The sequence below is a fragment of the Neovison vison genome, chromosome 11 (assembly GCF_020171115.1).
Source record: "Neovison vison isolate M4711 chromosome 11, ASM_NN_V1, whole genome shotgun sequence".
Classification (NCBI taxonomy): Eukaryota; Metazoa; Chordata; class Mammalia; order Carnivora; family Mustelidae; genus Neogale; species Neogale vison.
In genome coordinates this window covers 177,721,017-177,733,866 of record NC_058101.1, presented here as the reverse complement: position 1 = coordinate 177,733,866, position 12,850 = coordinate 177,721,017, and the positions used below count along the sequence as shown (strand labels likewise).

Genomic DNA, 12,850 nt, shown 5'->3' with positions numbered 1-12,850 from the left:
GTAGTTCAGAATTTAAAGCATAGCACTTACAAAGTCAGTACTGAGACTATTCAGTATTTACAGATATCAGCCTCTACTGTGGCTTAGTTGTATCACTTACGTCAGATGGGGAATCCAGTGTTTTACTTCGGAAATTTTCCAGCGCTTAAATGATACTTTACGTACCAAAAACATCCACATTCACCGTTTTCTTTGTCACATTTATTTAAGGAAAAAGATACATTGAAAATGTAGAAAGAAACACATCAGACAAGGTCATATTTAAAGTATAATCACAAAGAGAAGGGCAGTTGTTGGTCCAGTAGCATCAGTTCTGATGATGTCCTGTAATTGTTCCTTATATCCCATTATGAAGAAGGGACAGAAAAAGTTCATTTGTTCTCCAGACAAGAACATTCTTTCCTGCCTTAGCCAGTTGCAGAATTGATGCATTTGGGCAGATCTTCAGTCATACACGGATGGAAAGTGGCTCATGAACACAGTTCAGGAGTGTGGTTTCAATACTAGCAACTAATGATTTCCACCTCATTTGTCTTTACCATTTAAAAAAATTATTCACTGGTTCAGTAAATAATTTATGCCCACAGGATTCAAAATGGACAGCAGTGTGTTAGCTAGATTTAGATAAGACACACGTGTAAGGCGGTAAAGAAGCGAGAACTGGACATTTTCCTATTTAAAGCTTGATGGAATTGTCACTAGAGAAAGTAAACAGAACCAAAATAATTTAATTGGTCGTGCCCTGGGTTTGAAGAGTCTGAGCTATGGAAAATGGAAATTTAACTGTGGGTTCTAGGGTATGTAAAGGCTTCTTTGTGAAAGATCCTTCAAGAATGGCATTTAAGTTAAATGTGAAACACTGTAGATCCTGGGATACCAATCTGGCAGGCTACTGGAAGATCTTTTTATCAGAATGTGTGGCACAGAGTCGTGAAAATGAACCTTGAACCTGGACTCTTGACAAATCCATGTGAGCAAAACTGCATAAATATATGGAGACAGAATGAAGTGCTGTGTCCTCACCTGTATCTCTTAAGAGTTAACAGGTCAGACATTCTTGTCTTGGGCAGTTTAGAGGGGCTGCCGCACCTAATCTCCATTGAGGTAGTTCTAATTTCTAAATACTAAAATGATAAGGGTCACCAGGCTTCTGTGCTGTGGGCAGTCCAAGTCTGTCCTGAAATGGTTTATGACATTCCGCGTCCGTCAGAGGAGGATAATACTGCCTGTAGCAGACATAGGCCAATGTCAGGCCAATCATGGATCCAACTAGTACATCTACAAGAGAGGAGATAAGGTACTTTCTCAATCATACTGGATCTCAAATCATGTAAAACACCACGCAGTGCTGGCACACCGATATTGAGGGTTTGATTCCAAATCACTGCAATAAACGAGTATCTCAGTAAAGCAAGTAGGATGAATTTTTGGTTTCCCAGTGCATATAAAAGTTATGTTAACACTATCCTGTAGTCTACTAAAGCGTACAATAGCGCTAGATCTAAACAAAAGTATATACCTTAATTAAAAAATATTTAATTGCTAAAGAATGCTAACCATCATCTGAGCTTTCAGCAAGTCATAATCACTGATCACAGATCACCATAATAAACATAATAAAAATACTTAAAACACTATAAGAATTAGCAAAGTACAATGGAGACATGAGGTGAGCAAATGCTGTTGGGAAAATGGCACTGACAGACCTGCTCAGTGTAGGGTGCTAGAACCTTCCATTAGTAAAACACAATTCTCTGTGAAGTGCGGTTTGTGGGGGACACCGATATAGAGAAGTTGGTCCTCCAGGTTAACTCTACTTGTTTGGGTGCAAAAAAACCTCAATTTCAGGTTTATGGTTTCTTTAGGCTTTCTCAATTTTATCATATAGTCAACAGGATTATCTTCAGGTTCTTTCCTAAACACCAAGTCAAAACACATACTTGCGGGCGCTAGGGTGGCTCAGGTCATGATCCTGGGATCCACCCCCCACCCCCCCAAACTGGGCTCCTTGCTCAGCAGGGAGCCTGCTTCTCCCTCTGCCCTTTGTGCCTCTCCCCACTGTCTCTTAAAATAAATAAAATTTTAAAAATCCACATCTTTAATAAGTCTAAATCTTTTTCCAAGGATAGACTAAAATTTTTTAATTCAACTAGCCAACATATAGAGCATCATTAGTTTCTGGGGTAGAATTCAGTGACTCATCAGTTGCATATAATTCCCGGTGCTCATCACATCATGTGCCCTCCTTAATGCCCGTCACCCAGTTACCCCATCCCCCCCCCACCTCCCACTAGATTGAATTTTTTAAATATTCAAAATAACAAAAGTTTCACTTACTGCTATTAACCCCTTTTTCACCATTTAAAGAGTTCTAGAGGAAGTAATAAACTGTACAGGAGTTGCCCTTTAAAGAAAATCAGCTTATTCTTTAAAACAGGGCTCCTAAGGACTTCTGGGCAATATTATCAGCTTTTGTTTTTAATTATGGGTTTTATGTGAAGATGCTCTGTAATCTGGATATTTTATTATATCATTGAACAAATTTCTTTGGTTTAACTACAATTTTATATTTTCTTGAATTTTAGTTTCTGAACAAAAATCTCATGATGATGAACTTGATTTTTTTTTTTTTTTTTACAAACTTGATTTTTATTTTAAGACAGTAAATAAATTGACCTTTGAGGTTTGTTGTAAAAAATTTCTTAGAGGGAAAAAAAATTCTTAGTTTATTCTGAACCCATGATGCTTCAAAATAACAGAAAAATTGGGACATTTCTCCTTGGTAATCTCTTTAAAAGGAAACTTGGTTCAGAAACCCAGACTATCCCATACCCAACTGTTGATTCATTTAACAGAGTCAGCGTCTCCGTGCCAAATGCTAGGGCTACAGCGGCAGGTGACGTACGTGGCAGGAACACCCTGCTTACCTTGCCAGTGATGCTTATAGTCACATGTGCGGGACAGCGCAATCACAGATGCAAGGAGGAGAGGGGACAGAAAGGCACAGAACCTCCAAGACTTCCCACGGCCTTGTGGTGTGAAGCAATGTAACTTCCCTGCCAGGTAGAAGGAAGCGAAGGCCAGACCAGCAAATGCAACTAGAAGAGAGAAGACGAGTAAGCAGATGTCTTTTAAAGGAAGCTCCCTTGCTCATTTGCAGACAGGTGGCTGGGGGCATAAACGTGCTTTATCCTTTTTGGGTACACTTGTGGTATAGATCATCGATGAGGAGGAAACAGAAGGAAAAATAAAGAACTTTATTGTGTGTCCCAAAGTTAATAATATTTACCCTTGGGAATAGTGTTTGGAATACTAGCAGTAGAACTTTGGGTAGGGTTACTTCTTGATGCCTTAGTTTCCTGATGTATAAATAGGAATCCATTTCTTTGGGCTACTATGATACCAAAAGAGATAAGAATAAAAAATGCTTTCCAAAGCACCTTCAATAAAGGTTAGTTAATATTTTTCTAACCAGTACCAGATTGTGGGATCTAGATAAATAATACAAGACTCATAAAATATTCATATCTCATGAAGGTAAACTACTTCCTCTATCCTTGAACATCCGTCCTAATATTTGAGGCTCAGGCTTATGGAATCTTGGGGTTATTAAAGGAGGGGATTCTCTAGTTTTTAGAGAAATCTCACTACAAGAGTAGTGAGGTGGCCCCATCCTCATAAGCTTCCTAAGCTAAACCCAGTGACCCCAAGAAAGCACAGATGCTGAGCCCACGCGGTATTCATACAGGAAGAATGTCCACTAGGGAAGCTCTTGCGGCCCTCATTCACCACGTCCTTCTCCCCTGTGCACGTCAAGTCGGAATGGGCTTGCCCGTCGGGGAAGCAGCGGTAGAAGAAGTCTGGGCGTGGCCTGAAAAAATAAACACGGTCTCAACACAGATCCCTTAACTTCAGAAATTATTTTTTGGTTGTATCAGATACTGTAATCCTGCTCACAGTTGGTCAAATAGTGTCCCAGGTAAAATGATGAACCTGGATTAGGGTAGTCACCATTAAAAGAAAAGCTTTATTTCCAGGGTCCACATTTGGGGGGGGGCAGTCCAGCACACAATTATTTTTTAGGGCAAAGAGCAAGTCACACTGCAGTTTCGGGGTATTCTAGTGGACGCTGACCCTGCTGTGGGGGTCAGTGGGAAACACTGTTCAGGGCAGCAAAGAGCCCAAGTGTCACCCACAGGACAGCTATAGGGGAGGGAGGCCATGTTAGGTGAAGAGAACAAGGTCAGACTGAGGCTGGCGAGAGGGGGAGGAAGAAGATGGGTGGTGCCACGCCATTAACTACCTCCTGCAGATGGGAGGCCCGAGGCAGGCACCGGGGCGCAGACTCTGGTCACTTACCTGCCCACGATCAGTTTTATTGTGTTCGTAAACACACCGTTCAGAGCCAGGGCAAGGCTGGCAGCTGGAAAATAAAGAAACTTACTGTTAGTGGGTTTTGCCTAGGAGGACTTGCATGATCATGGTCTCATCAAGAGAGCAGCTGTGGTCTTTTTTTTTCTTTAAAGATTTTATTTATTGGGTGCCTGAGTGGCTCAGTCATTAAGCGGCTGCCTTCTGCTCAGGTCATAATCCCAATGTCCTGGGATGGAGTCCCACATCGGACTCCCTGTTCAGCAGGGAGCCTGCTTCCCCCTCTCTCTCTCCCACTCCCACTGCTCGTGTTCCTGCTCTTGTCTGTCAAATAAATAAATTTTTTTAAAAATAAAAAGATGTTATTTATTTGACAGAGAGACACAGTGAGAGAGGGAACAGAGGCAGGGGAGTAGGAGAGGGAGAAGCAGGCTTCCCGCGGAGCAGGGAGCCCGATGCACGGATGAATCCCAGGACACTGGGATCATGACCTGAGCCAAAGGCAGCCGCTTAACGACTGAGCCACGCCAGCGCCCCTGCCATGGTCTTTTTGAGATAGAACGGTCAGGCTCTAGCCAGAGCTGAGCAGAAAAATCATTCTAGGCCTGAACGTGGTGGAGTACAGAGAGCGCTTCTGGACTAGGCCGAATACATTTCTGGGGTACCAGTCATTCAGCACATTGTTCACCTCGGAGGTCAACTGTGTTCTCAGAGTGCCAGCTTTCTCACGGGTGACAATGCGGGTACAGGGGAGACAGGATGACTTTAGAAACATAGAACTCCGTGGCCTCCACAGGCAGAGGTCACACCTCCAGTGGCTGAGATGCCAGCACTGAGGAGACAGAGACCAGCCCAGCCAGGGAGGGCTCGTTCTTACCCAGGCAGGCTTGTTTGCTGTCGGTCGCACCAGCCTTCTTGAGACATCGGGCCAAGAGGATCAGGGACAGTGGGGAAAGAAATGCAATGACCTGAAACAGAGGTTAGTAGAGGTTAAAAAAAAAAAAAAACCAAACCAAACCCCCAGTAAAACCACATGGCTAGTGGTTCAAGCAGTGCCGACAGGGAGGAGGGATGGAGGGGACAGAAGTCACAGGTCAGACCTAGCGGGGCCCTGTCAGTGTTCGCCGTGGCAGCATCTGTGGGTTGACGGGGCAGCACCTGCTCCACCAGGAACGCCACAGCCATCAGCCATTACTCTTAAGTGACCGGTACCTCAATCCATCCTAAGGAGCAGAGCTTACAGTACGTGTCTTTTGGGCCAAAACTGGCATCTTGCGCTCTCAATTTGGATCGTTATCATAAGGAAACAAGAAGTTTGAGCCCCTCATCTAAGGGAGCAAGACGCTCCCCACGTCTTTCGTGGGGATCACCCTGGAGCCAGAGGGACCGCCGCCTGCTCCCTAGCATCGAGCTCGTCCTAAACATTAAGGGTCAGAAGGAAGGCTAGTTCTCCACGCACAAACATGGGCTTGGTGGGGAAATACTCGGCTTCCACATACGGATTCCGGTAAAGCCACATCTCCTCTGGCTGGATCAGCCTCTGGAAGGGAGGGAGGAGCTCCGTTACCCTAGAGGGGAAACAAAAATGTGCAGAGCATGTTGGTTTGCTTCCGGCCGGGCCGCTCGTCGGGACTTCCCACCGCTGCCCGCCCCTGCACTGGGAGCCCCGGGCCGAGGCAGGGGCTGCCCGGCCGCCAGCCGCCTTCGGGGAGGGGGGTGGGGGGGGGACGGCCCAAGGGTGCGGGCCGCGGGGTTCGAGCGGCAGGACGCTTACAGGAAGGCCGTGAACAGGGCGAGCCGCACGCCCAGCTCGGCACCGAGGGCCGCCACCTTCCCCATCCTGCCGTCAGCCAAACAGACGCCGCGCTGACGTGGCAGCTCTGGCGGCAGCGGCGGGAGGCGAGGCCGCCCCGGGGAGGGCCGTCCCGGTGGTGGGAGGCCGGGCCTCGGAGGCTCGGGGGCGCGGGCTGGCGGACGCTGGGCGAACTGCACCCGAGGAAGGCGTGGCAGCCACTTCCCTGCCCTGGCGGGTCGGCGATCCCTCGGCGGCGCTCTGAGAGCCCCAGCTGGCAGCAGGAAGGAGGCGCCCGCAGTGCCATTCCAGGGGACACCGACCACGAGCCGGCGCCCGGCGTCTGGCCGACCGGCAGGCCTCCGCGGAGTCGGCTGAGTCGCCGGGACGAGAGTGACGCACATCTCCCCTTCCCGCCGTTCGCTCCATAGTCTCCCACCACCCTAAGCAAGAAGCAACATTCATTCTCCAAGGACTTTCCCTCTGTGAAAACACGACCAAACCCCACGTTATAGGCTCCAAGCTTATTTGCGACAGCATTCTGAAGGACCTCGGGTCATTGGCCGGCACCGGGTGCCTGCTCTCCCCATTATGACCTCTCGCCCAGCAGTTGTGGCAAGAAACTACAGGCAATGAACAAGTCCACAGTTTGATTTGGAACATACAGGACAATTTATTGAAGTCAATCTCAAGCAAAATCTGAAGTCAGTGGAATGTCATTAAGAACCTTTCCAAATTAATCCTCACGGAAGCAAAAAACACATCTGAATTTCAAAGTATTTGTAAAATAAAAAAAGGCAACATCTCAGTAAATATAATGTACAAAAATTTATGTTCCTACCAGCACACACAGTAGTAAGAAGCTTAAAATTCCAGGCAATCCTAAATATACTATAACTAGTCAACAACAAGCTATCTATATACAGGTTAACCAAGCTTTACACGTTTCACACTATGCAGTAAAACATAGGCCATTCAACAAAACCCCCAAAATATCATATATCTTGAAGTCTATGTGGCAACATCAAGTCATTATACAGTAATGCCCTAGTGGAACGCCCCCCAGGGAAAATGAACACTAATCCCTTAGTGTCAAGAGCTTCTAGCCAAGTCACAGAAACTCAAAAGAGATTGACTTTAGTGAATATTGATGCTTTGTTATTAAAGACTCAAGTCTCAAGTGATTTAGGCAAAATAACATTTCACAGGATCTACAAATTTATTACAGATAAACAAAGTACAGAAATAACCAATCTACAAAGGTCATTATCATAGATAAAGATCACAAGAAAAAGAAAACAATCTGTAGGTATCTGTGTTTGCTGTGCAATATCACAAGTGGTTACAAATGAATTTCTCCTATCAATTCCAATTATGCACACACCCTTGTATAGAAAAAGGATCTTATTAGCCAGTTGTAATCATCATTTAGTATCAATCATCACTTAGCATCTTGGTCATCGGAGGCCATGTGATTTTCTTTTTTAACAGAGGGTATGCGACAGCACAAATGAGATAAAGAGCAGTATTAATAACAACAGAGTAAAAAGTAAATTGTATCCAGTCCACTGCTAACCCGACAAGAATACCTCATACATACCTCGTCTTGATGATCTGATGGACACTGCGCGCCCCGCGTGTACACATCGAAGGTCTGTGGCAGGTGGCGGCGGGGGGGGGGGGGGACCAGCACCTGAGGGGGCTTGCCTGCCAACTCGCAGATCCGGAGGGTCACATAAGAAAACTAAGGACTGAATAAATGACTTTGGCAACTGTTCATCTTTTTCACTTTTTCTTACATGTAACTGACTTTCACAGGCTACAGAAGGGCAGGCTGCTCTCCTCCTCCCCACCATACACACGTCTGTGCCACAAGCACCTGAACTTGTCACTTAAGCAATGGACTGACGGAGAAAAGAACGGAAATGGTTTCTGAAACACACACAGACTACACCCTGCGTTTCAGGAGTATAACGTAAGTGCAAATTTTCGTTTTTTCCCCTACACAGGCATATATATTAAAAGGAAAGAAGAGGCGCACAGGGATGGGGTTGACAAAAATACAAGAGAAAGAACACACATGGGAAATACTCATAAAAATGCTGGTATTTCATGCAAGAGTCTCTTCCTCGAATGTGGACATGAAATCTGAGCTAGCTGCTGTGGACGCTCCCTCCCACTTGCAGAACTTTGCCTTTAATCCAAGTTGAAGAGGACAAGAGACTAGGCTATTTGTTTTCAAAACAGTATACAAAACAATGCTTTCTACTTCATAAATTTAAAAATAACTGTAAAATAAGGGGAATCTGAAGAGTTTCAAGTACTTAAAAAACCTGAATTCAATGAGGCAGAGGTCTCAATGTTAAAGTGACTACTTCGTACCTGTGGTAAACATTGTCATTCCCCCTCCCTCACCCTGTTCTAACCCCCTTTTCTTCCTGTACCCCGCCCTGGGGAAAAGTTGGTAGATTTCAGTATGTACACATTTCCAACTTTTCAATATTCATTAATACATGGCAAAGCCGTCTAATCAGATCTCTCCCTAGCTTAGCTGAAAATGGAGGCGAGCTCTCCTCTCGGTGTACAGACAACCAGGGACCAACTGCAAGTGGTCTAGGCCAACGGAAATCGTTCCAAATGATCACTTTGTGTGTGCAGCAACCTGGCCAACTCCGGAAGTCAAATCTGCTCCACCTGGCAATAAAGCCACTTGCCAGCGGCATCGCACCTCCTCCTAGGTGAGCTTCCCAAGCCCGAAGGGCTCTACCACAACCTGTATCCTTATCCTCTCGGGACATGGCATATGGCAGCTCCCTGATTTCAAGGTGAATGCTAAAGGAAACTTTGTACTTAACAATGAAATGAAGGACCAGCCATGAACCTGGGGGGTCCAGTGATGACGTTCTGTAGGGCTGCCCTCTGCCGTCCAGGCTGGCTCTGACCCTGATTAGAACACAGACTGCGCAGCAAGGCCAAAAGGAAACTACTTCATGAGCCAGGAGAGAAACTTGTCCAACAGCCTGCCTGCTCGGAGAGTCTTTTACATGGTTATCTCAGAATTTCAAAACATTATTTACAAGCATGTTTCCAAGTATTATGTGGAAATAGCAGAAGGGAGCCCAGAGCCCCCCCCCATTATTATTATTATTAGTTTTTACATTTGTTCCTGACTTGAACACACAGAGAGCTCCAAGTTTCAGTGATTCTAAAAGTCGGCCTATTCTATAGCTCAGGCCAGATCATTTCTGAGAATTAAGGTAGAGTGGGAATTTGTTAAGATAAAAATGAAAATAAAACCCACCTCCCTCTTGACTCTAACCCTGATTAGATATTAAAGAAGAGAATCACTTCCTCCAGCCGTGCTGGCCTTCCAGGAATGAGGGGCAGGTGACCACAACCCTCCTGACCCTGCTACTGGCCACGGGCCAGCCCCTGTCTGCACTGTGCATGCCGGGAGGGCCCACTTCCTCTACAGTTGTAACCCAACAGATTTCTGAAGCTTTATGCTGATTATCAAAAACTTTACATTCACTTTTTCCAAAGAAGTAATATGAGGCTAAAAAGCAAACAAACAAAAACCACCATTATCCCATGATGCTTTATCTCATTTTTGGACAAGAATAAAACCCAACCATTTCTGCTCTGACCACGGATTTGAAAGTTAACAAAACCAACTACAGACCGCAAGAGAGCAACGCGCCCTCTGGCCCACCGGGTTGGTGAGGCGCAGGCAAGCACGGTGCGTGCACACGCTGCGCACGGGAAGCACAGCTTTCTCCCCCAGCTTTCCGCTTCCACAGCCTGCAACGTGAAGATACGTACAACAAGTCGGTCGTGACGCCACGGAGGTGTGAGGAGAGCTCTGGGCCACTGGCGGGACGAAAGCCTCTTTCTGGACCACTAAAGAGCACTCCTGGATGAAGCCTCCAGAGCTGTAGTTAGTAGCTATTTTGTTTTTTACCCTAATTTCTGAAATGGCAGAATGATCCTGTTAGGTACCCTCCCACCACCCCCCCAAAAAAAAGATTTAAAAATCTCAGCAGAGCCATTATGACAAAATGTGACATGATGAGGAAGCTGCATGAAAATACTGAAACCTAAGGTATTTGTAAGTATATGGATGGACCCTGGCTTACCATATAAAAGTCATCAGATATTAAATAGCACTAAGTCCAAAACAAAGCAAGAAGAGAAGAGTTCATGTGGGACACGGTTTCAACAAGAGTTATATTTTGAATGTTAAAAGAAATCCTTCATATTAGTAAGTTTAAAAAAAGCAAACATTTATCTCATATATATATATATACACACACATATATATATATAAAATAAAGTTTTAGTATGATAAAACCTAGATTTTCTTAAATTATTTTTTAAAAGGATATCAAACTATATAGTTGCTCAAGAGCAAAGTTTAGTGTTTTGGTGCGCTGTGCTGCACGTTACTGGTAGCGATTTGATCTGGTAACATGCACAGCATTTTCCATTTTGCTCTTTCTCCTGGGACCATATCTAATCAAGAGAATTCCTGGAGGCTCTATAAGTTACCTCAGAATTAATTGCTGGAATCAGGCAAATGGCAGTTTAGGAGCTTAAGTAAAGGAATTGTAGTGTGATATATTTTTTTTTGTTTTATGTTTTTTTTAACAAGAGAAAATCCAGTTCAATTGCACATTTACATTTAAAAAAGAGAGAGAGAGAGAGGCACAAAACAGCTTTTTTTTTTCTTTTTTCCAGAGAAGAACTCTAAATTGATAAGAAAAAAGGAACACACATAACTGAAGGAACATGGCTGAGCATCTCCCCTCCCTCCCTTCCTAAGGTTCCTAGGTACTTCTTGAGGGAAAATAAATGCCACCAGGTACCAGCAGTAAGCAGTCAAAATTCACAGAGAAGGTTAACGTTCATTCAAGCTAGCCCTAGAATTCTACTTAGTACAGTGTGACAACGTCTGACATTACTAATTAGTTCATACAAGGACTACTGGAATATACATATTCCAAAGCATTAAATGCAAGTGAACTTTGTGGTTAGACATCTTGGTACATTGGCATCTAGGAGATCCAAGCGTCACAGCCAACCATTTTTGCTAACACTGCTTTCTTGGGAGCTTCCCTAAGTGCTTCCTAAGACAAAGTGTGTTTGTGTGGCTCTTACACACCCTGTAGAAGCGCTTCCCTTTCCTCAGTGGGGCAATTTTAATTAGTAGATAATACTAAATAGGAACTGTTTACATATAACCGGGAGATGTCCCTACCCCTTCCACCCCCCAAATGAGGAACTAAACCAAAAAGACCTACTCAGATACAACTGTGACTCGCTTGTGTTGTTTTCACCAGGAAACACGGCCAGCAGGTGGCCAGCAGGTGGCCAGCAGACAGGGAATGTTTGATTCGGGGAGGGAAGCAGAGACAGGAAAGGAAGTGCCCATAATACTCTCCAGGTCAGACTAGCAGCTCTGTTACACTGCACAGAATGACCCAACTCTGGGTCTGGGCCTTCCATCTCCCTTCAGCTGCCTCTGTGCACATGTTGGAGCAACAGGCACGACCACTCCAATGCTGCATTCACCTCCACATAAACACACTTCATCAAAAATGTCCACAGTGGAAAACATTTCAAACTCAGTGAGGGCACCTGTTTCTGTCTTCCCCCAGAACCAAAAACCACATTATCTACCTTTCTAGGTAAAGGTATCCCATCACAAAGCTGGCCTAGGTGCAAACCACTGAGGGTAAAATCCACTGAGGCATTTTGTTTTCAAGAGGCCAGATTCAGGACTCGCACAGCGCCCTTCTCTGAGCCAAGAAAAGACATCTGGGAGGAAAGAGAAGTGAGCCTGCCTACTGCTCAGCGGAGAGGTATATAAAGGCCATCAGAGCCTTTTCTAGAGGGCCTGCTCCAAATGCTACTTCAAACACACACGCACACGCACACTGAATAGACTACCTGAACTACACTTCTCCAGAGTTTTAAAAAATGAAAATAAATAAAGGAATGAGGGCTACTTTTTTGCTTTTTACACCCAAGGAACACATCCTAGACTTAAAATTTATCTCATTAACAAAATTTCTTTTTCTCTTCGCTGTTTTCAGAGTGAAGACATCTCTTTTTCCCCCGCTGCAAAGGCATGAAGCATAATAGAAGGCAAGAGAAGACCAAGGGAATTTGGCCGGCCACGAAAGAATCCCCAACCCACAAAACAGAAAAACAGCCCCAGGCCACCTGCTTCTGCCCGCGTGTTTCCGGCCCCAGCGCGCACGGCCACAAGGCGGCGCCCGGGGAAGGGGCTGTGCGCACGACAGCGGCTTTCTCCTGCCGACGTGCCACGGAGTCACTTGTTTCTTTTCCTTTTTTTTTTTCATCTCAATAAAAAGAAAAAGAAAATCACCACCCATTTATTCTTTCAGTTCTTCTCCATGATCTTGTGACTCCAATTTGCATTTGATCTTGCTCCAGTATTCTGCGGACACAGGAGACTCGGGGTCATGCTCGGAGCAGCAGAGCCGGCCTTCCAGAGCAGAGGGGACCAGAGCGCCCTCTTCATGATCTTTACAAAATGAGTGTGGGCAGAACTCGCAGAAGGAGACGGCAGCACGGCTGCACTCCTCGCACTGATGCCACGGGCATTCCCACTTTCCTACGGAGGGGTGCGAACAGGGAAAAGAGCCCCATTAGTGCCCCTCT

General features: G+C 45.3%; 3 protein-coding genes across 8 annotated transcripts in view; 1 reads left to right on the top strand and 2 right to left on the bottom strand.

Annotated features, from left to right (window-relative positions):
• DDHD2 (DDHD domain containing 2) overlaps positions 1-12,553 on the top strand; it is a 36,585-nt gene extending 24,032 nt beyond the window's left edge. Inside the window, exons 18-21 of one of the 3 annotated variants that reach the window (XR_006380988.1) lie at positions 7,655-7,815; positions 7,982-8,138; positions 8,715-8,901; positions 12,259-12,553. The gene's annotated coding sequence lies outside the window, so the exon portion shown is untranslated. Of the gene's footprint in view, positions 1-7,654; positions 7,816-7,981; positions 8,139-8,697; positions 8,902-12,258 lie in introns of all 3 variants that reach the window. The other 2 variants (XR_006380987.1, XR_006380989.1) reach the window with 2 other exon arrangements.
• Positions 180-6,228, bottom strand: PLPP5 (phospholipid phosphatase 5). Its single transcript, XM_044225375.1, has 7 exons — positions 6,146-6,228; positions 5,831-5,939; positions 5,249-5,339; positions 4,360-4,423; positions 3,747-3,871; positions 2,928-3,098; positions 180-1,278 (listed from the first exon to the last, which is right to left on the bottom strand). The coding sequence occupies exons 1-7, from the start codon at positions 6,208-6,210 to the stop codon at positions 1,118-1,120; spliced, it is 786 nt and encodes a 261-aa protein (XP_044081310.1). The 5' UTR covers positions 6,211-6,228; the 3' UTR covers positions 180-1,117.
• Positions 6,817-12,850, bottom strand: part of NSD3 (nuclear receptor binding SET domain protein 3) — a 124,646-nt gene continuing 118,612 nt past the window's right edge. For all 4 annotated transcript variants that reach the window (XM_044225366.1, XM_044225368.1, XM_044225369.1 and 1 more), the window contains one exon: positions 6,817-12,803. In XM_044225366.1, coding sequence (XP_044081301.1) covers positions 12,562-12,803 — 242 coding nt within the window. In that variant the 3' untranslated portion in view covers positions 6,817-12,561. The remainder of the gene's footprint in view (positions 12,804-12,850) is intronic.